Source organism: Theropithecus gelada, chromosome 20 (genome assembly GCF_003255815.1).
Source record: "Theropithecus gelada isolate Dixy chromosome 20, Tgel_1.0, whole genome shotgun sequence".
Taxonomy (NCBI): Eukaryota; Metazoa; Chordata; class Mammalia; order Primates; family Cercopithecidae; genus Theropithecus; species Theropithecus gelada.
The window spans coordinates 30,711,004-30,736,031 of record NC_037688.1 but is presented as its reverse complement, the minus strand read 5'-3'; the positions used below and the strand labels follow the sequence as shown (position 1 = coordinate 30,736,031).

At 47.3% G+C, this 25,028-nt stretch overlaps 1 protein-coding gene across 3 annotated transcripts in view; it reads left to right on the top strand.

The window, feature by feature from the left end:
- Positions 1–16,215, top strand: part of CALB2 (calbindin 2) — a 32,738-nt gene extending 16,523 nt beyond the window's left edge. Inside the window, exons 4-11 of one of the 3 annotated variants that reach the window (XM_025370422.1) lie at positions 2,432–2,512; positions 8,050–8,106; positions 8,729–8,806; positions 9,333–9,388; positions 9,704–9,743; positions 10,748–10,801; positions 11,544–11,615; positions 15,524–16,215. In XM_025370422.1, coding sequence (XP_025226207.1) covers positions 2,432–2,512; positions 8,050–8,106; positions 8,729–8,806; positions 9,333–9,388; positions 9,704–9,743; positions 10,748–10,801; positions 11,544–11,615; positions 15,524–15,640 — 555 coding nt within the window. In that variant the 3' untranslated portion in view covers positions 15,641–16,215. The remainder of the gene's footprint in view (positions 1–2,431; positions 2,513–8,049; positions 8,107–8,728; positions 8,807–9,332; positions 9,389–9,703; positions 9,744–10,747; positions 10,802–11,543; positions 11,616–15,523) is intronic. The other 2 variants (XM_025370423.1, XM_025370424.1) reach the window with 2 other exon arrangements.
- Positions 16,216–25,028: the final 8,813 nt, after the last annotated feature.

Genomic DNA, 25,028 nt, shown 5'->3' with positions numbered 1-25,028 from the left:
TACATACATAATTCATACACATATAATCTATACATTTATAATTCACATCAGTAATTTACATATATAAACATATTATTTGCATATAACAATTTACACGTATCCATATATACATATATACATCCATATATGCACACATATATACACATACACACATACATTCACACATACTCATATACAGGTGCATGTTAAACACCTCTGATAATCAGTGACCACGGTCAAGGGCTCAAGAGTGCTGGCTGGACTCTGTGGGCCATGTCTATAATCCCAGCACTTTGGGAGACCGAGGCGGAGGACCCTTGAGGCCAGGAGTTTGAGACCAGCCTGGGCAGTATAACAAGACCCCGTCTTTACAAACCATATAAATAAATAAATAAATACATAAATAAATAATGATGATGGTGGTACAGGCATTAGGGCAGAGCTCCACCCAGGGTATATTGTTGGGATGCTACCTTAGGTTGGGTGCCTGAGACAGAGATTTGAGTGGAAGTGGCTTACTGAGGCAGAACTCTCTAGAGAAGGGCAGCAGCAAAGGGCAGGGAATGGTGCTGTGCAAGAATGTGATTTCAACTGGAGCCTTGCCTTGGCTAGGCTTACAGTGACTCCAGAGTGTGGACTGTGGCACAGAGTGGGTCCCACCTTGAGGCAAGGGGGCTGATCTGTTGTACCCCTGTGTCAATCAGTCATTTGGATGCAGGCTGCCCCTCTTTGGGCAAGGAGGAGACCTGTGGAACTTCCCCAGCAGGGCAGCTCTGGTCTGACTGAGGGCAGTTCTCGCGTAGGGGCAGGGGTGAGCTGTTAGCAGTCTGACTTCATAGCAGCTGAGGGGTGGCCACCAGCCTAGTTACAGAGGAGCAGGGAGAGGCACCAAGAGTGGCCACTGTAGATGCCCATGCTGATATAAGAGGGCTTAAACCAAGGGTTGGCAGACTTTTTCTCTAAAAATACAGATTAAGGTAAGTGTGTTAGGGTTTGTGGGCCATCCAGTCTCTGCCACAGCTCTTCAGCTCTGCCACTATAGCACAAAAGCAGCCACGGGTGTTATGTCAATGAGTGGGTGTGGCCACGTCTTATAAAACTTTACAAACAACTTCTGGGCCATACTTGGCCTGAGGGCCATAGCTTACCATGAGAGGCTTCTAAAAGAAAGGCCAGGGGTGGGGTTGGTTCCAGGTGGAAGCCAGGGCTCCTGCTCTGCTTCCTGCAGTTCTCTTGGTTCTGTTCTCTGCCCTCAAAATACCTTCATCCTCAGATTGTTAACAAGATGGCCACCGTAGCACAGCCATAGGCATCACATCCACATACACCCACATACATCCACATACACCCACATACATCCACATTCAACCACATGCATCCACATACAACCACATACAACCACATCCATATACACCCACATACATCCACATACATCCACATACAATCATATATACCTGCATACATCCACATGCAACCACATACACCCACATGCATCCACATTCAACCACATGCATCCACATACAATCACACACACCCACATACATCCACATGTACCCACAACCACATATATCCACATGCACCCACATGTACCCACATACAACCACATGCACCCACGTACAACCACATCCAACTACTTACATCCACATACATCCATATGCAACCACTGTCCAGCTGCAGAAAGGGCCCTTCTTAAGTGCAAGGAAATGTTCCCAGAAGTACCCACAGCAGCCCTTCCCTGACATTTCATTGGTCAAAACTGGGTCACGTGCCTACTTGTAAGCCAATCACTGGCAAGAATGGGGGCTCACACTTCACCAACGTAGACTCATCAGGATTGGCCTATGACACAAGCATTCCAGGAGCAAAGAAGCAGGCAAGGCCGGTTGGGTGGGCAGCCAGCAGTGCTTACTGCAAGAGGGTACCTGCATTTTTCAAAAATCAAATTGTTGCAGTATCAATTTACATACAATAACTGCATCAATTTGAAGTGTAAAATTCCTTGAGTTTAGATTTTAGGCCATGAAATCGCCACCCCAATGAAGATATAGCCTTTCTATTACCACCCCCAAAATGTTCCTCTAGCCTGGTGCAGGCCCTCTTACCCCAGGCAACCACCCATCTACTTAGATTAGTTCTCATTTTTCAGAATTGTACATACATGGAATCATCTATTAAGTATTCATTTGAGTCTGGGTGCTTGCATTTTAAAGTAGCACCACTTTTTCCCCCTCCAATTGCTCATCCCCTAAGGTTGGGGGTGACTCAAAGCACCTCTCTGAACATCCTTCTTTCCCTTTGAAGGACTGCCAGCACCCGTTCTCAGAGAAGGAAGCAAAATGCAATTCCCACACTGCCTCGCCACTGGCCCTTTCCATCCTTCTTAGGGGAAAGTCTGCTCTGCTCGCTGGCAAGTCCCTCCGTAATGTTAGTGTCACTCTCTGTATCTTCACAGCTGGCGCAGATCCTGCCAACTGAAGAGAACTTCCTTCTGTGCTTCAGGCAGCACGTGGGCTCCAGCGCCGAGTTTATGGAGGTGAGGCCAAGGCACCATCTTCTTTCTAAGCATTGGGACCTGCCTTCCTCCTGTGTTCAGAGCCAGGCCCACCCTCCTGCCTGGTAATGGTCCCTGGGAGATGCTAAACCCCTTAGAACTCTGCTACTCAAAATATGGTCTGTGGACCAGCAGCATCAGTATCACCTGGGTGCCTGTTAGAAAAGGAGAAAGGGGCCAGGAATGGTGGCTCACGCCTGTAATCCCAGCACTTTGGGAGGCTGAGGCAGGCGGATCACCTGAGGTCAGGAGTTTGAGACCAGCCTGGCCAACATAGCAAAATGCCATCTCTACCAAAATACAAAAAAGTTAGCCTGGCATGGTGGCAGGCACCTGTAATCCTAGCTATTCAGGAGGCTGAGGCAGAATCACTTGAACTCGGGAGGCAGAGGTTGCAGTGAGCTGAGATTGCACAACTGCACTCTCAGCCTGGGTGACAGAGAGAGACTCCATCTCAAAAAAAGAAAGAAAGAAAGGGAGAAAGGCCTGTAATCCCTACTCAAGGAGGCTAAGGCAGGAGGATCTTTTGAGGCCAGGGGTTCAAGACCAGCCTGGGCAACATAGTGAGACCTTGTCTCTACAAAAGTAAAAAGCTACCATAGTGAACCGGATTAAAAAAAAAAAAGATAAAAAACTTAGTGGGATATGGTGGTGCACACCTGTAGTCCCAGCTTCTCAGGAAGGCTAAGGCAGGAAGAGCAGGAGTTCGAGGCTGAAGATCACACCACTGCCCTCCAGGCTGGGCCACAGAGCAAGACCCTATCTCAAAGAAAAAAACAAAAAAATAAAAGGCAGACAGACTCCCTGACTCAGTGAATCAGAAGCTCCATTTTAACAAGATTCCCAGATGATGCGTATGCACATTAAAATGTAGGGAGTAAGATGAGAAGTAAGCTTGGGTCAAGTACACTTGAGAAATACTGTGTACATGCATCTCTCATTTGGGGATTTGTTGTGGTCATTTGCATATTACAGGCTCTGAGAAATCAAGCAATAAAGAAAACTGTGCCACTCAGTTTGGCTCCAGGATCTCATGCCACTCAATAATAATGTGTCTCTCCAAGTCAGAGTTCCAAGAAGCAGGCTTGGGAAAGATGGACTTATGTACGATTCTATAGCTAGAAAAATCCAGTGAGGATTCCAGTTTCTGGTATCGTTTATGTTTCATCTTTGACTATGATAAGGTTTCGGTTTTTCTTTTTAAAATTAGCATTCCCGGCTGGGCACTGTGCCCCATGCCTGTCATCCCAGTACTTCAGGAGGCCAAGGCAGGTGAATAACTTGAGGTCAGGAGTTTGTGTCCAGCCTGGGCAACTTGGAAAAACCCCATCTTTACAACAAATACAAAAATTAGCTGGGCATGGTGGTGCACGCCTGTAATCCCAGCTACTCAGGAGGCTGAGACAGGAGAATCACTTGAACCAGGCAGGCAGAGGTTGCAGTGAGCCGAGATTGCGCCACTGCACTCCAGCCTGGGTGACAAAGACTCTGTCTCATAAATAAATAAATAAATAAATAAATAAATAAATAAATAAAATTAGCATTCCCCTCTTGGCAATATAATTTCCTTAAGATCTTCATGTAAAATATGATGTTCAAACTCATGTCTCTTGAGTAATATTCACCTGATAAATGGAACCATATGAAATTGCTGATATTTAACGATTTTTTTACTTACAAAATGTGGACATTCTATGTGGTTCAACCAAATATATTACTAATCCTGATGTCCAGCAAACTGCCAATTATTTCTTGCTCTCTTTCTGGTACTCTGCACTCTAACCCTTCAATATGTGCATCCCTCAGAGTGAGATTCAACCCATACCCACCTCACGAACTGCCTGCTCTGATAAATAATGACTGGCCTTCAACGTGACTCTCTTTGCTATTCATCGGGGTTAAATCCATTTCCAGCCACCGGTAATCCCCTCTCCGTGATCCACTGCCTGTAACAACTGGAAAGCTGGCCCAGAAACTTGCTTGCAGCAAGCTCCCCTCCTGGGCAGACAGTCAGTGAGAAAGAACCAGTTCTCAGGGTGGAAGAGTCATTTTTTAAGTGACAGCTTGCCTGAGCATCAGAGATGGATTTAATTTTATGGTGCTTTAAAAGATTTTTCTCCAGTTTTTTCAAGATGGCAAGATTCCACAAGCTGATAATTGACATTCTGGCTTCTGTTCTTAGTCCTTCGCTAGCCTGCCTGGGAGAAAAAAAGTTCTGTGCATCCTTATAACTTGTCAGGGTGTTGCTTTTGTATCAAGTTTTCCAACTATAGAAAAGGGAGCATCATGCCTGACTCCTTTCCTGATAGAGAGACAGCCAAAAACTGGCCTCTATTCCACCTCTGGTCTGGAAACAGGGATGGGGCAGCTTGTAGGGGGGCAGGGACGCTCACAGAGGAGCTAAAAGCATCTCCCCGGACGCTTTTCTCTTTCTCTTTCTCAAAATCATTAGTGGCTTCTCTCTGTGCAGCTGACAGGATTTCTTTCTTTCTTTCTTTCTTCTTTCTTTCTTTCTTTCTTTCTTTCTTTCTTTCTTTCTTTCTTTCTTTCTCTCTCTCTCTCTCTCTCTCTCTCTCTCTTTCTTTCTTTCTTTCTTTCTTTTCTTTTTTTGAGATGGAGTTTCGCTCTTGTTGCACACGCTGGAGTGCAATGGTGTAATCTCGGCTCACCGCAACTTCCACCTCCTGGGTTCACGTGATTCTCCTGCCTCAGCCTCCAGAGTAGCTGGGATTACAGGCATGCACCACCATACCCGGCTAATTTTGTATTTTTAGTAGAGACGGGGTTTCTCCATGCTGGTCAGGCTGGTCTCAAACTCCCGACCTCAGGTGATCTGCCAATCTCGGTCTCCCAAAGTGCTGGGATTACAGGCGTGAGCCACCGCGCCCAGCCTCAGGATTTCATATTCTTACATGCATTTGTCCTTCTAAGTCCCAGCATAACTGCAGAGGAGACATGCCTGCCAAGGTTTCTGGGACCCCACCCTCCCACAGTACCGTCCCACTGTCCCCTCCTGGGGTCTGTTCCATTTGTTCCATTTTTACCAGCCAGAAGCCTGAAATGGTCCCTCGGTAGCCCTGAAAGGCTTGTGCTCTCAGGTAGCTCCCATCCCAGCACTCAGCACAACTTCTAATTTTAGGGATGCCTCAGGATTTCTTTGAGATTTCACAAAGCCCAAGTCTCTTGAACTCTTTTCCTTGAATGAGAAGAGAAAGGACGAGGCCGGGCGCGGTGGCTCAAGCCTGTAATCCCAGCACTTTGGGAGGCCGAGGCGGGCGGATCACGAGGTCAGGAGATCGAGACCATCCTGGCTAACATGGTGAAACCCCGTCTCTACTAAAAATACAAAAAACTAGCCGGGCGTGGTGGCGGGCGCCTGTAGTCCCAGCTACTCGGAGGCTGAGGCAGGAGAATGGCCTGAACCTGGGAGGCGGAGCTTGCAGTGAGCCGAGATCGCGCCACCGCACTCCAGCCTGGGTGACACAGCGCGAGACTCCGTCTCAAAAAAAAAAAAAAAAAAAAAAAAAAAGAGAAGAGAAAGGACATACTGATGATGATGAGCAAAGTGCTGGATGGGGAGAGAAGGCAGGCGGGGGAGCCCAGAGCTGGCATCCTGTGGGGGTGCATGGTCGGGAGTGGACCCGCTGGCAAGATGGCTTGGAAAAGCAGCCACTGGTGCTTTGCTCTGTGCAGGGACTGGGGTTCCTTCAGGTTATTGCCCTTTTAGGCAACTTGGAGGGGGCGTCTTCCTCTTCTCAGTAAAGACTCAACTTAGACCAACTAAACTCTGATGCACCAAGTGCCTGAGGGTTGTTGGTGAAGTCATATTTGGAAATCCTCACATATCTTTTAGTACCTTTTCAAGGGCAGACTTTCTGGCCATGGGAAGGAGTATTTCAAAGAGTCTGAGGCATTTTTCTGCAGGGAAAAGACACTCTTGTAATCAAATACCATCGACCTGAGTTGCATGTAGTACAAATCTACCCTTTTCTTGGGATATGCTCCTGTCTTGTAACAAAAAAAAAAAAAAAATTCAGGACCAAAATTTCTGAGCCCTGTCACCATAAAAATTACATAACCTTGTTTGCTGATGTTTAAAAAGATACCTTTTCTGTAAAATATAACTAAACTCTAAATGTCCATAAACTCTAACACTCCTGACAATAAAAGGGGCACATGTGGTGGAGAAGTGGGGGAGGCGGGGGATAAGCTGTAGGAGAAGGATTAGTGGTTACTGACTCTCAGAAAATCAAGTGTTGCAGGTCTTCAGGTGTGCAGTTTGGAGCTGGGGGAGAAGGGAAGAAAAGTCAGGGGAACAAAACTTGAAAGACAATCTAGGAGCCAGGCATGGTGGCTCATGCCTGTAATCTCAACACTATGGGAAGCTGAGGTAGGAGGATCACTTGAACTCAGGAGTCTGGAGATCAGTCTGGGCAACATAGTGAGACCCCATCTCTACAAAAACATAAAAAATTAGCTGGGTGTGGTGGTGCACGCCTGTAGTCCCAGGCACTTGGGAGGTTAAGCTGGGAGGATCACTTGAGTTTGGGAGGTAGAGGCTCCAGTAAGCTCTGGATGCCACTGCACCATAGCCTGGGTAACAGAGTGAGACCCTGTCTCAAAAAGGAAGAGGAAGAACAAGAAGAAGAAGAACAAGAAGAAGAAGGAGTAGGAGGAGGAGGAGGAGGAGGAGAGGGGGAGGAGGAGAGGGGGAGAAAGAAAAAAGAAAGAAAGAAAGAAAAAGAAAAGAAAAGAAAGAAAGAGAAAGAAAGAGAGAGAAAGAAAAAGAGAAAGAAAGAAAAAGAGAGAAAGAAAGAAAGAAAGAAAAAGAAAGAAAGAAAGAAAGAAAGAAAGAAAGAAAGAAAGAAAGAAAGAAAGAAAGAAAGAAAGAAAGAAAGAAAGAAAGAAAGAAAGAAGGGAAGGTGGGAAAGAGGGAAGGAAGAAAGAAAGAAAAAGGAAGGAAGGAAGGAAGGGAGGGAGGGAGGGAGGGGAAAAAATCTTAGTAATATGTGGCGCCAAACAGACCAAAGATTTAGGGGAACATGGTTCTCCAGGCATCTTTGCCACAGATGTGGGCAGTCCCCTCCCCTGCACCACTGCCCCTCCTGTGGCTCTCCCTCGTCTCCACCAGATGACTTGGTAAAAGGCAGGGATGTCACAGCAGTTGTATACAGGACCACTGAATGAGTTACTTATTGCTGTGTAATAAACTACCCCTAAAACTTAGCAGCCTGAAGCAACAAGCATTGATTACATCCCACTTTCTATGGTCAGGAATTTGGAAACAGCTTAGCCGCGTGGTTCTGTCTCAGGCGCTCATGAGATCACCGTCAAGATACTTCCCCTCATTTCCTTCTCTGTGACCTTGAAGGGTCTGGGCTACATCATCTCCATGTCTCCGTCCCCTTCCGATATTCTTGAAGATCAAGACCCTGGCTGGCCCATTAAAGGGGAATGGAAGGCAGGCAGGTAGATTTTGATACGTCTTTGCAAGGAGTTTGACATTCCCATTGTTGCAGGCTTGGCGGAAGTACGACACAGACAGGAGTGGCTACATCGAAGCCAATGAGCTCAAGGTAGGATGGGCCTTGGGGAGGGTGGGAGGCCAGAGTGGCGGTGGGCTTAAGGTACCTGGGGAGGGAGGAGATGTTGGATGAGGGGCATGGGTTTGCGGGCTGCTTAGGAATACTCAGACCTGGCACTGAATTGTTGAACTTGTTCAGAGAAGTCGGGAAATCGGTAACATAGAGCCGCCAGGCTGTAGAGTTCAACCAAACCCAGCTCTTCTGCACCTCCGTGCTCAGAACAGGTGTCCTCCAGGCAATTCCAGAAGATTGGCCTCTGGCTCCTACGTCCACTGCCAAATTCCTCTGACTATCACCCAGTGATTCCCCAGGCACTGCTTAGCTCCATATACTGGGCTCCGAGGAGGCAGAGCCAATCTCTAGCACCTATTCTGTGGGGCAGGGTTGCACCACCAGCTAGTAAAGCCTTTGAAGTCACTCCCCAAGAGTTAAGAATTATGAGGGCCCTGAGTCATAGAACTGGTAGACCTGAAAACACACACACCCACACACACACACACACACACACACACACAGATACACATTGAGAGACTGTCTGAATGAGCAAGTAAGGAAATGAATGAGGGACTGAATGCATGAGTCAGGAGTACTAAAGAGACCTTTTGTGTTGCAGGGATTCCTGTCAGACCTGCTGAAGAAGGCAAACCGGCCGTACGACGAGCCCAAGCTCCAGGAATACACCCAAACCATAGTGAGTGGACAGAAGTGTCCCTCTCCCCCAGGGTGCAGGACTTGGGCCCCAAGCCACTGGGGCTCTGGTGTGCAGGGTCTCTGTTTAAAGATTCTTCAGGCCCAGGGGAAGTGATTCACAGTGGCAGCTGGCAGAAAGGGATGCTAGTTCGTGGCTTCACATACCCTTTGAGGTCCTGGGTGTGAGCTGACTCATGGGCCAATGTGAGCGTCTGTCTCCATGGCAACCTCTGCAGCTCCAGGAGAGGGTGATCTTGGAGAGAGTGGGCCTTTAGTGCCGGCCTGCTGTGCCCCAGCGGCCCCTGTCCCTGAGGAGGGGAAAGATGAGCAGTGAACGGGTCCCTGTGATCCCCCCATGGGACCCCCGTGACTGATTTAGGCCATGTTGGTCCTTGGCCCCCAGGGACCTCAGAGGAAGCATGAGCAGGTGCTACCTGTCCTCCTTGCTGTCCTCTCCAGTAGAAGGGGATGTCAGGTCAGAGAAATTCACAGCAAATAACCCAGGCACCTCTTTCTGTCCCCAACAGCTACGGATGTTTGACTTGAACGGGGATGGCAAATTGGGCCTCTCAGAGATGTCCCGGTAAGCACCTCACCCCCGGGGTGATACTGACTCCCGCAGATCATTCCTGTGCTACGATCCATCGCTGAGATCCATTGGTGGGAAAGTGACAGGTGCGGGTGTCAAGAAGCTCAAGACAAAGCGAGATAGAATTGTGACCGTCGACACCTCACCTTGTCTGTCTCCCTCATTTTTGACCTTCCCCCTGATTCCTTATTATGTATGAAGTGCTCAGAAATCATTTGTGTAACTGCAGGCACTGCCTCTGCCTTCCCCTCTCCCGCTTGCCCTTGCCTGTGCAGTCTCCTCACCTCCGCTCTAACATTTTCTCCCCAGACTCTTGCCTGTCCAGGAAAACTTCCTGCTTAAATTTCAGGTAAAACTTTGCTTTCCTTCCTTCCCCCTTCCCTCATCCCTCTGAGCCTGGCCCTGCACCCTCCTTCCCCCAATGCACCACACACTACATACTACACACACACCACACACACACAAAACACACCACACATACAACACACACAGATCACACACACAGACTACACACCACACACACACAAAACACACCACACACAACACACATCAGACCACACACACGCAGACCACACACACAACATACACATCACACACACACACCACACACAGAGACATCACACACACACCACACAGAGACCACACACCACACACCACACCGATACAACACACATCACAGCACACACCACACACACCACACACACAGACACATCACACAGCACACAGAGACCACACACCACACACACACCACACACAGACCATATATGACACACACACAACACCCAGACCACACAACACATACACAACACACACAGACCACACAGCACACACATATACAGACACCTCACGCACACATCACACGGAGACCACATACCACACACACCACATACTACACACACAACACACACAGACCACTTACCACACATACCACATACACATCACACACACAATACACACAGACCACACACCACACACACAGACCATGTACCACATACACACAACACACAGACCACACACCACACACACATACACACATTACACACCACACACATACACAAACACCTCATGCACACACCACACAGAGACCACACACCACATACACACCACACACATTACAAACACACACACCACACAACACACACAACACACACACATCACACCACAGACACACACCACACAATCATAGACACCACACCACACATCACACACCACACATCACACATATACACAGACCACATGCACACCACAAACACTACACACACACCATACCACACACATGACACACACACCACACACATAAACACACACACCACTGCACTTCTGCTTCTGTCTTTAATACCCTGGTTCTTGCAGGGCATGAAGCTGACCTCAGAGGAGTTTAATGCGATCTTCACGTTTTACGACAAGGTAAGGGGGGAGTCGGCATGGGAGGGAAATTCATAAGCCCATCAGCCTGGCCAGAGGGCTCAGCTGCATCCATGGGAAGACATAGCTTTCCAGGGGCGGCCTGGGCCGTGTGGTTTCTTCCTGCTGCATCTTCTGCTGTATTAGAAGGCAAATGTCATTCTCCACCGGTGGCCTATGGAGCCCAAGGGGTTGGTTTCTGCAGAATGCAGCCAAGGATCGTTGGGAGAAGAGGACTGTGCTTAGAACTAGGGTGTTACCACGCTGTCAGGAGCCAAAGGGAAGAGACACTCAAAACTGCCCTGGTGCCAGATCACAATTCTGCCCAGGGCCAGGTCTTTCTCTGGGAAGTTGGAAGTTGGATGACCTCCATACCCACCCCTTCCTTGGCTGTCCCCTGCCCACATGACTCCAGTGGTCTTCTTCATAACCAAAGTATTGGAGGTAAACTTTAAATAGCCCCCGGACTCAGGGAGTTAACCACATGCTTCTTGAACCTCACTTATATTTTCAATGCAGATGAAAAGCACCACAATGAAAGGCTACCCAAAGCTTGCGCCCACTGCCACCTTCCTGCCATGACTGGTCAAGGCAGAAGGGACGCATTATTTTGTCGTTACACGATTGAACACCCCGTTGTGCACAGAGTAATGGAGAGGCTAGACTCTTAGACATCCCTGCAATGGGTCGGGACTGTAGGGGCTCAGGCTTTAGAACTCTGGGTTGACTCTGCTCCCATCCCCAGGACGGAAGCGGCTACATTGACGAGCATGAGCTGGATGCCCTTTTGAAGGATCTGTATGAGAAAAACAAAAAGGTGAGCAGCTGGGCCTGAGGCCTGGCCACCGTCCCCAGGGCACGGGAGAGGCTTCTGCGGGAGAAGAGGGGAGAGGTGCCTGGTTCTGCTCTCTGCTCCCCTCTGATCTGCCACAGCAAGGCAATAGCCATTCTGTGGGTTTGCTTTAGGTTTTTAAATTTCTGGTTGGTTGATTAATTGATGTTTCTCTTTAAAATTTAATTGCAGCAAAAAACACAGGACAGAAAGCTTACCATCTTCACATTTTTAGTGTACAGTCCAGTGGCATTGAACACATTCATAATATTGCACAAGCATGGCCACCTTCTCATCCTGTAACGCCAAAACCTGTACCCATTAAAAAATAACTCTTCATTCCCCTGTCCCCCATCTCCTGCCAACCACTCTACTTTCTGCCTCTGTAAATTTCACTGTTCTAGGTACCTCATGTAAAGAAAATCGTATAATCTTTCTGTGCCTATTTCACTTTGCATAATGTCCTTGCAGGCTGATCCATGTTGTGGCATGTGTCAGAATTCCCTTCCTTTTTAAAGCTGAATAATGCTGCATCGTATAAATATACCACATTTTGTTTACCCATTCTCCTCTGTGGACGCTTGGGTTGCACCCATCTGCTGACTGTTGTGGGGGATGCTGCTGTGAGGCCATGACAGTGTTGATGTGTGAAAATGTTAGCCTGATTGCCAACCAAAAAAACACTTTCCACCGAGAGAGAGATTTTGGAAGACAGGGGCCAGTGAGAGGGGAAGGGCTAGTCTGGATTGATGAACTGCAGAATCAGGAGCTGGGGGAGGGGTTAAAAGGAGCCACTGAAGAGTTTGTTCCTCTCAAAGAAAAGGCAAAGAAGTGAACTCCATTATTTTGCCTGATGTTGCCTCCTGGGAATACCCTGGGAGACCCTCCCAATGGGCTCAGTTTGGTCCCTGGGTGGAGGAGTCAGGTGGAACAGCAGCCAGGAGCCAAAACTTTGCACCTGTCTTCCTTCACCACCCGGAAAATGTCTTTCTCTGAGCAAATGGTTTTGCTGCTTTCTTTAATTAGATAATGAAAGCTCCACAATTACTTGAGTTCTACCACCTTGGCTGACAAGCAAGAGCTAAATTTAATGCTCAATTTCAGGAAAAAATTATCTGCAGCCTCTGAGTCTGTTTATTTCTCTTTCCAAGTGCTTTCTGATCTCTTTGTCTTAAATATCATCCTTCATTTGTTTCATCTTTTTTATTTAAATGTTACCTACAATTACTCTTGAAAAAGGCAGAAAATAAATGATAAGGAAGCAAATACTTCCCGGGAAGAAGGAAGTACTCACCAGGTGTTTGAACTCGGCAAACCTTTTTCTTGGCACTAAATTCTAGGAGAAAATTATGTGTGTGCCCTGATGTATCCAAGGAATGTTGGGCACCACAGTGGAAAATATCTTTACGTGTAATTGTATGAATGAGGCGTAGTTTGTCTTCATGAGACTCTGCCTTATACGTGAGGTGGATAAACCCTGAAGACATGCATTAAATCTCAGAGTGACCTGAATTTCCTGGTCATCAACTCACTAAGCTCTTCCTTGGTTCACACAAAGGGCAGCTTGTGGTGCTGCACAGCTTGACTCCAGGTGTGGAAACAAAAGATTCTGCTGTTGGGATTCAGAAGCCACTCTGAGGGTCAGAGAGCAAGAATATTAACAAAGCTATTTACCTGAGAGCCTTCCACCTGTACCAAGTTTCAGATTTGGCGCCTGAGGATTGAGAGAGTGAATGAGTAAAAACAGAGAGCTGCATGACTCTAAATCACAGCACCTGTGCTGGAATGGAAGGGCCATTTTTTGTAAACCCACATAGATGCACGCATTCCATTTGGATGGTGCCTGCATGGAGTGTGATAAGCGTTTCTGAGCAGATTAATGTTTGAGGCACCTGGAGGGGACAAGCTGATGGGATTGAACTTCAGTAGTTCTTAGCACTCCTGAGGCCGTGGCAACTTGCTAGAGCCTTCCCCAGGTTTAAGTGAAACTTATAGAAAGTAAAGCAACCCCTCCCGCCATGCTGCTAAGTCTCTCGCTGCCACAGTTCACTGTGGAAGTTGTCCCAAGCTTGGGGTTGATAGATGAGGTCCCTTCCTTGGCTCCTGATTAAGTGGCAGATATCTCAGGTGCATACCAGTGTTATGTGACATTTCCAAGGACATCACAACTTAGGGAAAATGCCTCTCAAAGCTAGACATGCTTGCAAAGTGCCCTCGGGTTTTCATGGCACCAAACCAGAAATTAATGGCCTAAAAAGAGAAGTCCTGGCACAATGGGAAAAAAAGACTGGCCTTCAAGCCCTGAGAAAGAGGTGACAGAATAGTGCACAGTGAATCATTAGACTTCAGGGCTCATGATTAGATTACAGATATTCATGAGCATGACTGTACCTCACTTTTCTTATTAGCAGGATGGAGATAATGACCCATCAGCCTAGAAGGGAAAAAAAATTAAGTATCTGCCAACATTTTCAGTACAAAAGAATAAAAGTAAGAAGAACTGGGTGTAGTGGCACCCACCTATAGTCCTAGCTGCTTGGGAGGCTGAGGCAAAAGGATCGCTTGAGCCCAGGAAGTCAAGGATGTGGTGAGCTGTGATCACAGCATTGCATTCCAGCCTGGGTGACAACAGGAAGACCTTGTCTGAAAAAAAAATTAAAAAAAAAAATAAGTAAATAAAAAGGGACGGAGTGGGGGAGGAGAAGAAGTAAAGAAGGAAAGAAAGAAAAGGTTGTTTATGTGATTTTCCAGTGTTGATGATGACCTTGCTATATTTCAGACCCATTGGTTATTTGTATCCGAAGCAATGATTGTAAAGCATGGATTTAACATCAGGTATATCAGGTGTTGGTATTTAATATGGGTCTCCATTTATATGAGACAATGGGCATATGTTCATGGCTCACCTGTCTCATTGGCCACTAAACACCACAAGAAGCCAGTGAACAAGAAGGAGGCTAGCAAGCTTTATTGTTGGAGAAGCTGGGATTTAGAATTTGTTGCTTAAATAGTGGCTGGGTGCAGTGGTTCACACCTGTAATCACAGCACTTTGGGAGGTGGAGGCGGGAGGATCTCCCGAGGTCAGGAGTTCGAAACTAGCCTGGCCAACATGGCGAAACCTCATCTCTACTAAAAAAAAAAAAAAAAAAAGAAAAGAAAATGGAAACATTAGCTGGGCATTGGGTATGGTGGCAGGTGCCTGTAATCCCAGCTACTCGGGAGGCTGAGGCAGGAAAATCTCTTGAACCTGGGAGGCAGAGGTTGCAGTGAGCCAAGATCGCGTCACTTCGCTCCAGTCTGGGCTACAGAGGAAGACTCTGTCGCAAAAAAAAAAAAAAAAAAAAAAAAAAAAAAAAAGAATTCCTTGCTTAAATAGATGAGACTTAGGAAAGAGTACTCCAGGAGGCTGGAAGGCAAGACCAGGGAGCTTTCCTGGCATTCTCTTCATCACCAGCAGGGAGCCAGATTGGCCTTGAGTTAACAAAGGCCCAATGAGGTCGAGGAATATATACAAGTTATACGTAGATCATGACTATCACAATAACTACCTTTTATTTTTCAAGTGCTTGCTGACGTGGCTTATATTCATTCCCTCATATAATCATCGCAACACCTCAATGAGGCATGAACTTTTAGTGTACCCATTTTACAGGTGAGGCAGCTGAGTCTCAGGAAGGTTGACTACCTTCCCCAAAGCAGTGCAGCCAGTTAGTGAACGAGAGGCTTTAACCTCCGTCTGTCTGACTCCAAAATCTGTGCTTTGCATTCATCTAAGCCACTTATCCTGGGATGAGATGAGGGAAAGTTGCGGGCGTTTGTGAATGTGGATGTGGGCTCCTTGGGTTGGGGCCATCCCCTGAACCTGCTCTTACCCTCTCCCTGTATCTCCTAGGAAATGAATATTCAACAGCTCACCAACTACAGAAAGAGCATCATGTCCTTGGCAGAGGCAGGGAAGCTCTACCGCAAGGACCTGGAGATTGTGCTCTGCAGCGAGCCCCCCATGTAAAGTGGGGATGGGGGCTGCTTCTCCACCTCCCCCAAACCCTGCTCCTGCTGCCCTGATGCCTCTACCCAGACCCAGAGACCATGAGCGCCCCACCCCCACCCCTGCAGCCTGCACACACCTGCCTGCAGGGCAGGAAAGGAGAAATGGAGGATGGGCCGCTGGGGGGCCGTCCTGAGCCCCCTGCACCCACCCCTGCCCAGGCAGACTACTCTGCCTCAGTGGATCACACACACGGAAGGTGATGGGGGCATGGGTGGAGGATCCCTAATTCTCTTCGCTGTGATGCATGAGCTCCCTCGCTGTATGATATAGGCTTCTATGTCCAACAGAGTGAACTCTTCCCTCTCGCTCCCCTCTGCCAGTCCCCCATGCCACCACCCACCCCAAACTTCCAGGTTCCATCCGCCACCTTGCTAATGGTGTAGCTGTCCTCTCAGAACGCCTGTGTGTGGAGGGCACCCGCCCTTTCCTTGCCTTTTTACTTGGCGTGCTCCTTTTCTCTTTGGGTTTCTTGTTTACCAAAGAAGAGTTTACAGACAATAAAATGGAAAGGTTCTGCTGTGGAAGCTTACCCAGTCCTGTCTCGTGGTCAGCTTCTCTCTGCAGCTAGCAGCTCTGCTTGACAAAGGGAGGGCCTATTCTCACATGGGTGGAGGAGGGTAATGGGACCCACCTAAGTGGGGCATAGGACCCTCAAGACTCTAGGGCTTTCACTCACCATTCATTGCCTGTCTCTTCACCAACCTGAGTCACTTCTTTTTTTCATGTTTGTTTCTGTATCTCTGAGATTATAACATAGCTTACAAGTTCATGGAAGTCTTACTATGGGTGGTATTAGTATTGTGCTCAACAGTTGACCTGGAGTATCTTTATTAATCCTTTGAGAGAGGTGCTGTGATTGTCTCCACTGTCCAGGCAAGAAAACTGAAGATTAAAAAGGTTTTGGGCCTGGCGTGGTGGTTCATGCCTGTAATCCCAACACTTTGGGCGGCCAAGGTGGGCGAATCACCTGAGGTCAAGAGTTCAAGACCAGTTTGGCCAACATGGTGAATCTCCATCTCTACTAAAAATACAAAAATTAGGCCGGGTGTGGTGGCTCACACCTGTAATCCCAGCACTTTGGGAGGCTGAGGCGGGCGGATCACAAGGTCAGGCGATGGAGACCATCCTGGCTAACACAGTGAAACCCCGTCTCTACTAAAAATACAAAAAATTAGCCGGGTGTGGTGGCAGGTGCCTGTAGTCCCAGCTACTCAGGAGGCTGAGGCAGGAGAATAGCGTGAACCCGGGAGGCGGAGCTTGCAGCGAGCCGAGATCATGCCACTGCGCTCCAGCCTGAGCAACAGAGTGAGACTCTGTCTCAAAAGAAAAAAAAAAAAAAATTAGCCAGATGTGGTGGTGCACGCCTGTAATCCCAGCTACTTGGGAGGCTGAGGCATGAGAATCACTTGAACCTGGGAGGCAGAGGTTGCAGTGAGCCAAGATTGCACCACTGCCCTGCAGCCTGGGCAACAGACTGAGACTCTGTCTCAAAAAGTAATTTAAAAAAATAGATAAGTAAGTCAATATATAAATAAAAAGGTTTAGTAAAGAACCCTGGCCAGTTGGGGCAGAGCCAGGGTATGACTCCAGCAGATTGGATCCACTTTATACCAGTGGGGTAACTACCACTGGGACTAGGTGATTTCCACCAAGCAGGAAGGACCTCCAGCCAGAAGCTCTAGACCACCAGAACTTAACATCTCCTCCTCGAAGTGCAAGTTACCCAACACCCGATCCCATGCCTCTTGGTGTAGGGCCAGCTTGGGTCCACAGAGCTCTTAGATCCTAGAATAGAGAGATGACTGATTTTTTTTCATGCTGTCACATATTGATTGTCTACAAGACATATTTTAACAACACTACGTCATTTAATCCCACAACAGTCCTACAAGATGGATACTATTTTCAGATAAAGAAACTAAGGCTCAAAGACATTAGGGGATGGGGTCAGGGGAAATTAGGGACTCAAATTTATTTGCCTCCCTCATGTCTCAGGGCCCCACGCTTCCCCCACTGGCATCTTTACCTTGGGGTAGGAGCTTTGCCTCTGCAAACTTGCAGCCCTTGTCAGTTCAGCCATATCTGCCCTTGGACCACAGGAGACGAGGAACTCCTTCCAGGTCATCCTAGAGGTCTTCTTAATCTTCATGTATGCTCTTAATTGTATATTTGTAGTTTTAAAAATTCTCAGTTGGTCAAGGTGGCTCACATCTGTAATCCCAGCACTTTGGGAGACCAAGGCAGGTGGAGAGCTTGAGCTCAGGAGTTCGAGAACAGCCTGGGCAACACAGTGAAACCCCATCTCTACAAAATATACAAAAAATCAGCTGGGCATGATGGCAAATGTGCTCCCAGCTACTCGGGAGGCTGAGTGGGAGGATTGCTTGACCTGGGAGGTCGAGGCGCTGCAGTGAGCCAAGATCACGCCATTGTACTCAGCCTGGGTGACAGAGTGAGACCCTGTTTCAAAAAATAATATTTTTCCTTATGTGTACTCTCTAGAGCCACAAGAATGATCCAGATGACCCCACAATCTTTAAATTCCTTTTGGTTGCCATAGGAACTAAGTACCACAACCATTTGAAGCACCATTTGAAACCTCAGTGCTTTACCCTCTACCCACCTATTTTCCCTGTCCCTACCAGTAGTCATTTGAGGATTTGTGATGACACCACCTGTGATGAAGAATCCATGTTGTTTCCCTCTGACAAAGAGGTCATCCCTGTCTTTCTTGAGTGATTTATCAACCCAACCCCAGAATATCCAGATCCTGTTTCCTAGGGCCATCTCCAGTACCAGTTACTAATTCAGTGTAGATCCCCGTAGGAAACAGACTTCACCTTCCAATCATATTCAAGGAGGATTTGTTCACAAACAGCTTTTATATACATGTGGGTGAAATATAAGGGACTCATAAGGGATAGTGGTGAACCAGGGACTAGTGACAGGGAAGTTGCTGTCACTACACTTAGGCCCAAAGGAATGAGAGGAACCCAGAAAGGAAGAGTCGTCCAGGGAATATCACATGTTCTGTTCAAGCACACAGCCAAGCCCAGGTTAGCCCTTATGGAGTAAACACATGCCCCCTCCTCCCTGCTTCCTTCCCATCTCCTTTTAGGGTTCCACATTGCCTGAAGCCAGAGGGCAAGGAGCCTACTAATGGAGTCCACACAGGCCAGCCTCAAGGACAGAAAACAAGCAGGGAAGGGTGGGGAGTGATGAAGAGGGTCAGTGAGGACACACCCAACATACTCAGAAACTAGAGACACCAGTTGGCACTGAATATGTGAACCTGAAGTTCTGGAAGATGTCAGGGCTAGAACTATGAATTTGTAAAACATCGGTGCAAAGATGGGTTTTAAGGTGGTGGGAATGGCATGAGATTCCCCCAGGAGATACTAGAAAGGATGTCTGAGATAGGATCTCTGGGTCCTCCCATAGTGAGAGCTCTGGAAGGGAAAAGGGCATGGCCAGGCAGGCAGAGAGAAACCAGGAGGATATGGTTTCCTGAAAGACAAGTGAAAAGTGGTGTCTGAAAAATGAGGTAAGTGATCAAAGGTATCAGATACTGCTGAGATGTATGAGGGCTGAGATTTCAAAGCCTAGTTGTCTCCTTATCCAAGTCCTCCAAAAAGATAATGGGAACTCCTAGAGGTGGGGGCTGTATTTTTTGAGCAGTGCATGGCCACAAGAGTGCACAAATGAATGAATGAGTGACTCCACCATCAGGGAAAGAGGGTGGGTGAACTTTAGAAACCCTTTAGGGAATGATAAAATAATAACAACTCCAAGAACCTCGGGACATGAGCTAGTCAGAATGTTACCTTTGCAGTAGTCAGGCCTTTGGAAAGTGACAGAAATCCAGGTGCAACTGGCTCAGGCAAAACAGAGAATTAGTGGATAGAAGCTGGACTATCTCATATGTCTGGAAGGGCCTCCTGGACAACCTGAGCTGGGAACTCACATACTGCCACGACTCTTCCCTCTCTTGTTTCTGCTTTGCTGTAACTGATGGCTTTATTTTCTCAAGCTGATGTCTTCCATATGGCAGGAAACATGACCTTAGCTGGCTATATCCCCACCATCTAGAACGATGCCAAGCACACAGTAGGTGCTCAATAAACATTTGTCACATGAATTCATTGGCTCCAAGCTACACATCTGGCAAAGGACTGTTTCTCTTCCCTTAGTTCTAGTTCAAAATGCCACGGAGAAGGAGCTCTAATTGACCCACCTTTGGTCACATGTTCACCTCCGACCAATCACCCATGGCCAGCAGGCGGGGTGATCCTCTTAGAATCAGACATGTGGTACAGGGGATGGGAATTTCAAAGAGTAGATGAGTGATCCAGTCCCCAGCAGGGAACAGTGGTCACCCAACAAATCCCCATTTTACAAATGAAAAGAATCGAGGCCATAAAGTTTAAGTATCTTTCCCCAGATCACAAGACCACCCAGAAGGAAAGAGCTGTGCAGAGAATGCCACACGTTTAGCTCAAGCACCGGAGTCCAGGTCTTCTTCACTCTTGGCCCGCTAACAGTAGGAAAGGATTGAAGGAGGAAAGGGCAAGACAATAGGAATTCACATGTTAGAACTTGAAAACTCGGGGGAAGGGATGTTGGATGCATATGGAAGATGGGTGCATATGTCAACACGTGGACATGTATGTAAGTGAACCTGCAGGAGGGAACAGGATGCCCATGTCAACATGTTGGCATGTATGTAAGTGAACCTGCAAGAAAGGACCAGATGCATATGTCAATACATGCGCATGTATGTAAATGAACCTGCAAGAGGGCCCGGGATGCATATGTCAATGTGTGCACAGGTACACAAGTAGCCAACAAGGGGTCTGGCAGACCACTCGGGACTGATGGTGGATGTGGACGGGGCACGGGATTGGGCGTGATACATACAGTGAGACTGAAACTTCATCCAGAAGAAACCCTTCTTCCCAAGGCATATTTGCGTCCTGTTGGAGTCATAACAAATTAGAAACTTCTCAGCCCTCCTTATTCTAGTTCTGGGTAAGGGTGAAGAGAGAAACAGAGGGAACGGGGCTGTGTTTTGACTCTTGTGGGCCCTGGGCAATTTTGCTTTGGTGAACACCTTTCTCCATAAAAAGTATTGTAAAATATACTGCATGACTGAATTGGTATAAGGATGAATATGTTGATATTCTGTGCTAAAACATTTTATTCAACCTAAGATGTCATCTTTCCTCAGCTTTTAAAAAGAAATTAGGACGTTTTTGTGTGTTCCTTAAAGTGGCCTGGGTGCTGAGCACGGCACTGACTAGATCTGATGGAGAAGACAGACCGGAGAGGGAGTGGCCATTACATTTTCGGGTGGGCTTTGGGTCAGGAGCCACACACACATATAGGCAGGGACTCTTGTTTTGAAGGTATAGTGGCGAGATGTAGTTCCTAGCTAAAGCCAGGAAGAACATGTGGGGTGAAGGTGTCTCCAAGTGTCCTATCAGGAAAACTGCTCAGGAAATAGAAAATGGCCCAGCACAGAGAACCATGGACTCCCTCAACAGGGCTGCTCTTCTGATGATCAAAGTATTTTGGACCTTGACTTCATGCCCTGTTTTGTTTTGTTTCAGGGTAATTGATGGCTAAAAGTTGAGCAGGTAAAAGCATACACACAAAATATTAAGAGACTAATACACAGTGATACCTTTAGAACAGGTTTTGGGGTCACATACCCTGTGTCGGGTTCTCTCCTAAGCATATTCCTGGGGTTGGCTAGCTTGATCCTCATACCAGCCCTGTGGGAAAGGTACTACTATTGTCTTCTCTTTATAGAAACAGTGGTACAGATCAGCAAAGCAACTTACCTAAAGTAACACAGCAAGTCAGTGGTAGAGTCAGAATGCAACCAGAGGTAGTTCGATCCCATGTCTTGTGTTCACAGTGGCTGTACTTTTCAGTACAGGGGCTGAATAAATAGTAGAGAGTGTTCATTCACCTCAGATATTTATTGAACATCTGCTATGATCTAGGCCCCAGGCTAGATGCTAGGGACACAGTAGTGAAGGCGACAATCTCTGGCTGCTGGAAGCTTAAAGACTGAGAAGAGGAAACCAGAAACGCAGTGTGATGATACTAGTGGGTCCAAAGAAAGCCCGGGAAGAGACCCCTTACCTAGATTTGGAGTAGGGTGAAGTCTGGACAAGGTGATGAATAAACAGAGACCTGGAAGTAATGTAGTATTTGGTCGGGAGAAGGGGTAAAAGCAAAGAAAACCATCTCAGGCAGTGATACGGTTTGGCTATGTTGCCACCCAAATCTCATCTTGAATTGTAGTTCCTGTAATCCCCATGTGTCGTGGGAGGGACCCAGCAGGAGGGAACTGAATCATGGGAGCGGTCACCCTCATGCTGTTCTCATGATAGGGAGTTCTCACAAGATCTGATGTTTTATAAGGGGCTTTTACCCCTTTTGCTCAGCACTTCTCCTTGATTCTGCCATGTGAAGAAGGACAGGTTTGCTTCCCCTTCCGCCATGATCGTAAGTTTCCTGAGGCCTCCCCAGCCACGATAAACTGTGAGTCAATTAAACCTCTTTCCATTATAAATTACCCAGTCTCTCAGGTATGTCTTTACTAGCAGCGTGAGAACAGACTAACACGAGCAGGAAAAAAAAAATAGCATCAACAGTGGCACCAAGGCCAGAGGTGGCCTGGCTCATGTCAGGCAACTGCAAGCCGCTCAACCCAGAGGAAGCTCAGAGGGAGAAGCAAGAAATAAAACTCAAAGGGTAGCCAGGACCAGCTCATGAAGGGCCCCGCAGGCCTGCTGGGTCTTTGGACTTTACTCTTTCCCCAGCCTACAGCGTGGCTCCTTTTCCCCTTCCAGGCTTGGCTCAAATGTCACCTCTCTCGTTGAAACCTGATTAGGCTGCAGCCTTCCACCACCCCCTACGCTCTACAACCTCCCCTGTCATATTTTTCTCCATAGGACGTTGACCATGTGAGATAGGTTTTGGTGGCTCTGCCAGTAGAAGCCCACAAGGGATTGCTGGCTCATGTATTGCTCTTCCTGCCTACATCCACTGAACCTACACACCTAGGAGTACCTGCCCCTTTCAGGGCTCCTCCTCACCGAGTACCCCTCTCCTCCTCAGAACAGTCAAGTCTCAGGGGCCAAACAAGCTGTGGAGGGCTGAATAATCCCCACCAAAGCTGTGTCCTAATCCCGGGGCGTGGTGAATACGTGATCTCACATGGCAAAAGGGAATTAAGGTTGCTAATAAGATGACTGTAAAATAGGGGGTTGTCCTGGCTTGTTTGGGTGGGCCAATGTAATCACAGGGGCCCTTCTGTGTGAGGGAGGGAGGCAGAATTGTCAGGGTCAGAGTGACACGATGGAAGAAACCCTCCACCGGCCATAATAGGCTTTGAAGATGGAAGAGGTGGTGTCTAGAAGCTGGAAAAGGCAGGGAAGGAGACTCTCCCCTGGAGCCTCGGGAAGGAACACAGCCCTGCCAAGACCTTGATTTCAGCCAAGTGAGATCCAGTTTGGACTTCTGACCTCCCGATCAGAAGATGCTGCCTCGACTTTTGGGTGTATGTTCTGTGGCTGCCCCAGGGCTCACAGGAACTCAGGTACTTCCACATTTGGAAGTCCTTAGACAAGGTGCCTACCAGGTACGCTCTTTCCTGCTTAGCGAGCGTGAATCCTCTGAACTGTATGCCAAGGAGCAGCTGTGCTGAGCTGACCTGCACATACCAATCCCACAGTGGGGCAGACGGGGGCTCCAGAGACTGCCCAGAGGCCTGGCTCAGTGTGCTCCGTCCTCCCCACATCTGTCCTTAGTTTCCACTCAGAGACCACAGTGGGCTGTGGGAAAATGGCCAGACATCTCTTTTCGGATCTCAAATCCCCCATCCGTAGAATGGGGAGCTTGGTACAGATAGCGTCAAAGTGTCCTTCAGAATCTTACTTCCTAGGCCATGCACCGTGGCTCACACCTGTAATCCCAGCACTTTGGGAGTCCAAGGCAGTGGATCACCCGAGGTCAGGAGTTCGAGACCAGCCTGGCCAACATGGTGAACTCCTGTCTCTACTAAAAATACAAAAAATTAGCCAGGTGTGGTGTCTCGTCCCTGTAGTCCCAGCTACTCAGGAGGCTGAAACAGGAGGATCACTTGAGCCTGGGAGGCGGAGGCTGCAGTGAGCTGAGATCACGCCACTACACTCCAGCCTGGGCAATAGAGCGAGACTCTGTCTCAGAAAAAAAAAGAAAGAAAAGAAAAGAAAGAAAAAAAAGAAAAAAAAGAATCTTACTTCCTAACCCTTTGATGAAGAAGATAAACAAGTGGCAAACAAACACATAAAATATGATGAACATCATTAGACACTAGGGAAATGCAAATTAAAACCACAATGAGATACCCCTGCACACCAGCCAGAGCCAAGTCTCATTTTAAAATGTCGTATTGCAGTATATAAAAGCAGAGTCCACTAAATTGTGATGGGTTACAGGGAGCCAAAGAAGAGAAAAGGTTTCCTCTTAGAGCCTGAAGATAGAACATTGAAATAACATTAACAAGAGTTTAAAGAAATAACTATGATGAAATTCCCACAGCACCTCATGCAGTCCCATGAAATAAATTCTTGTTCCACTGGATCTTGGATCCGCATTCTCTGCTTTCATGAAGTCATCTGCTTGTGGATTAAAAAAGAGTCCTAGAAATCCTGACTCAGTCCACTGTTATAATCTGAGAGCTGCTTAAGTGATGTCAGTTCAGATGCCTGTGCTCACGAGTCTATAAAATGCAGACAATTGGAAGTATCTGGTCCAATCATTTACCACCGGCTCTAAAACTGTTCTTTTTCATTGATGGCACCAACTGCAGCCTGTAGTTTAGAGCAGAACCTTCAAGCAAGCATCAGAGAAAAACAAACACAATCTGTAGATGACAGAGACTTCATAGCTGTGGTTAGTTTATTACCATAACCAATAATGTCAGAATGGAGGAGAGTAAACTTCTCTCTTAGGTCGTATCCATCAGTAACCAAGGAGGCAAGCTCATGAAACCAGAGCAGATTTTACTAAAATGTAATACATTTCATAGTTTCTTTCCAAAATCAGGTATAATAAAACAACATCAATAAAATTCACTTTCCAAATTTTGTCCTTCACCATGCCCTTTCATATTCTAAAACAAACTGACAATTAGGACAGGAATTCTGTGAGGTTGAAACAATTTTCATAATAATGCCAAAATGTTACTTATGTTACCATGCAATGGGCCCATCACTGCTATTTTCAAACGAATTCTTTTAAACTGCTTCACAACAGTCTGGATCTGTGTTTTTCCTAAGGGTGAAGTTCT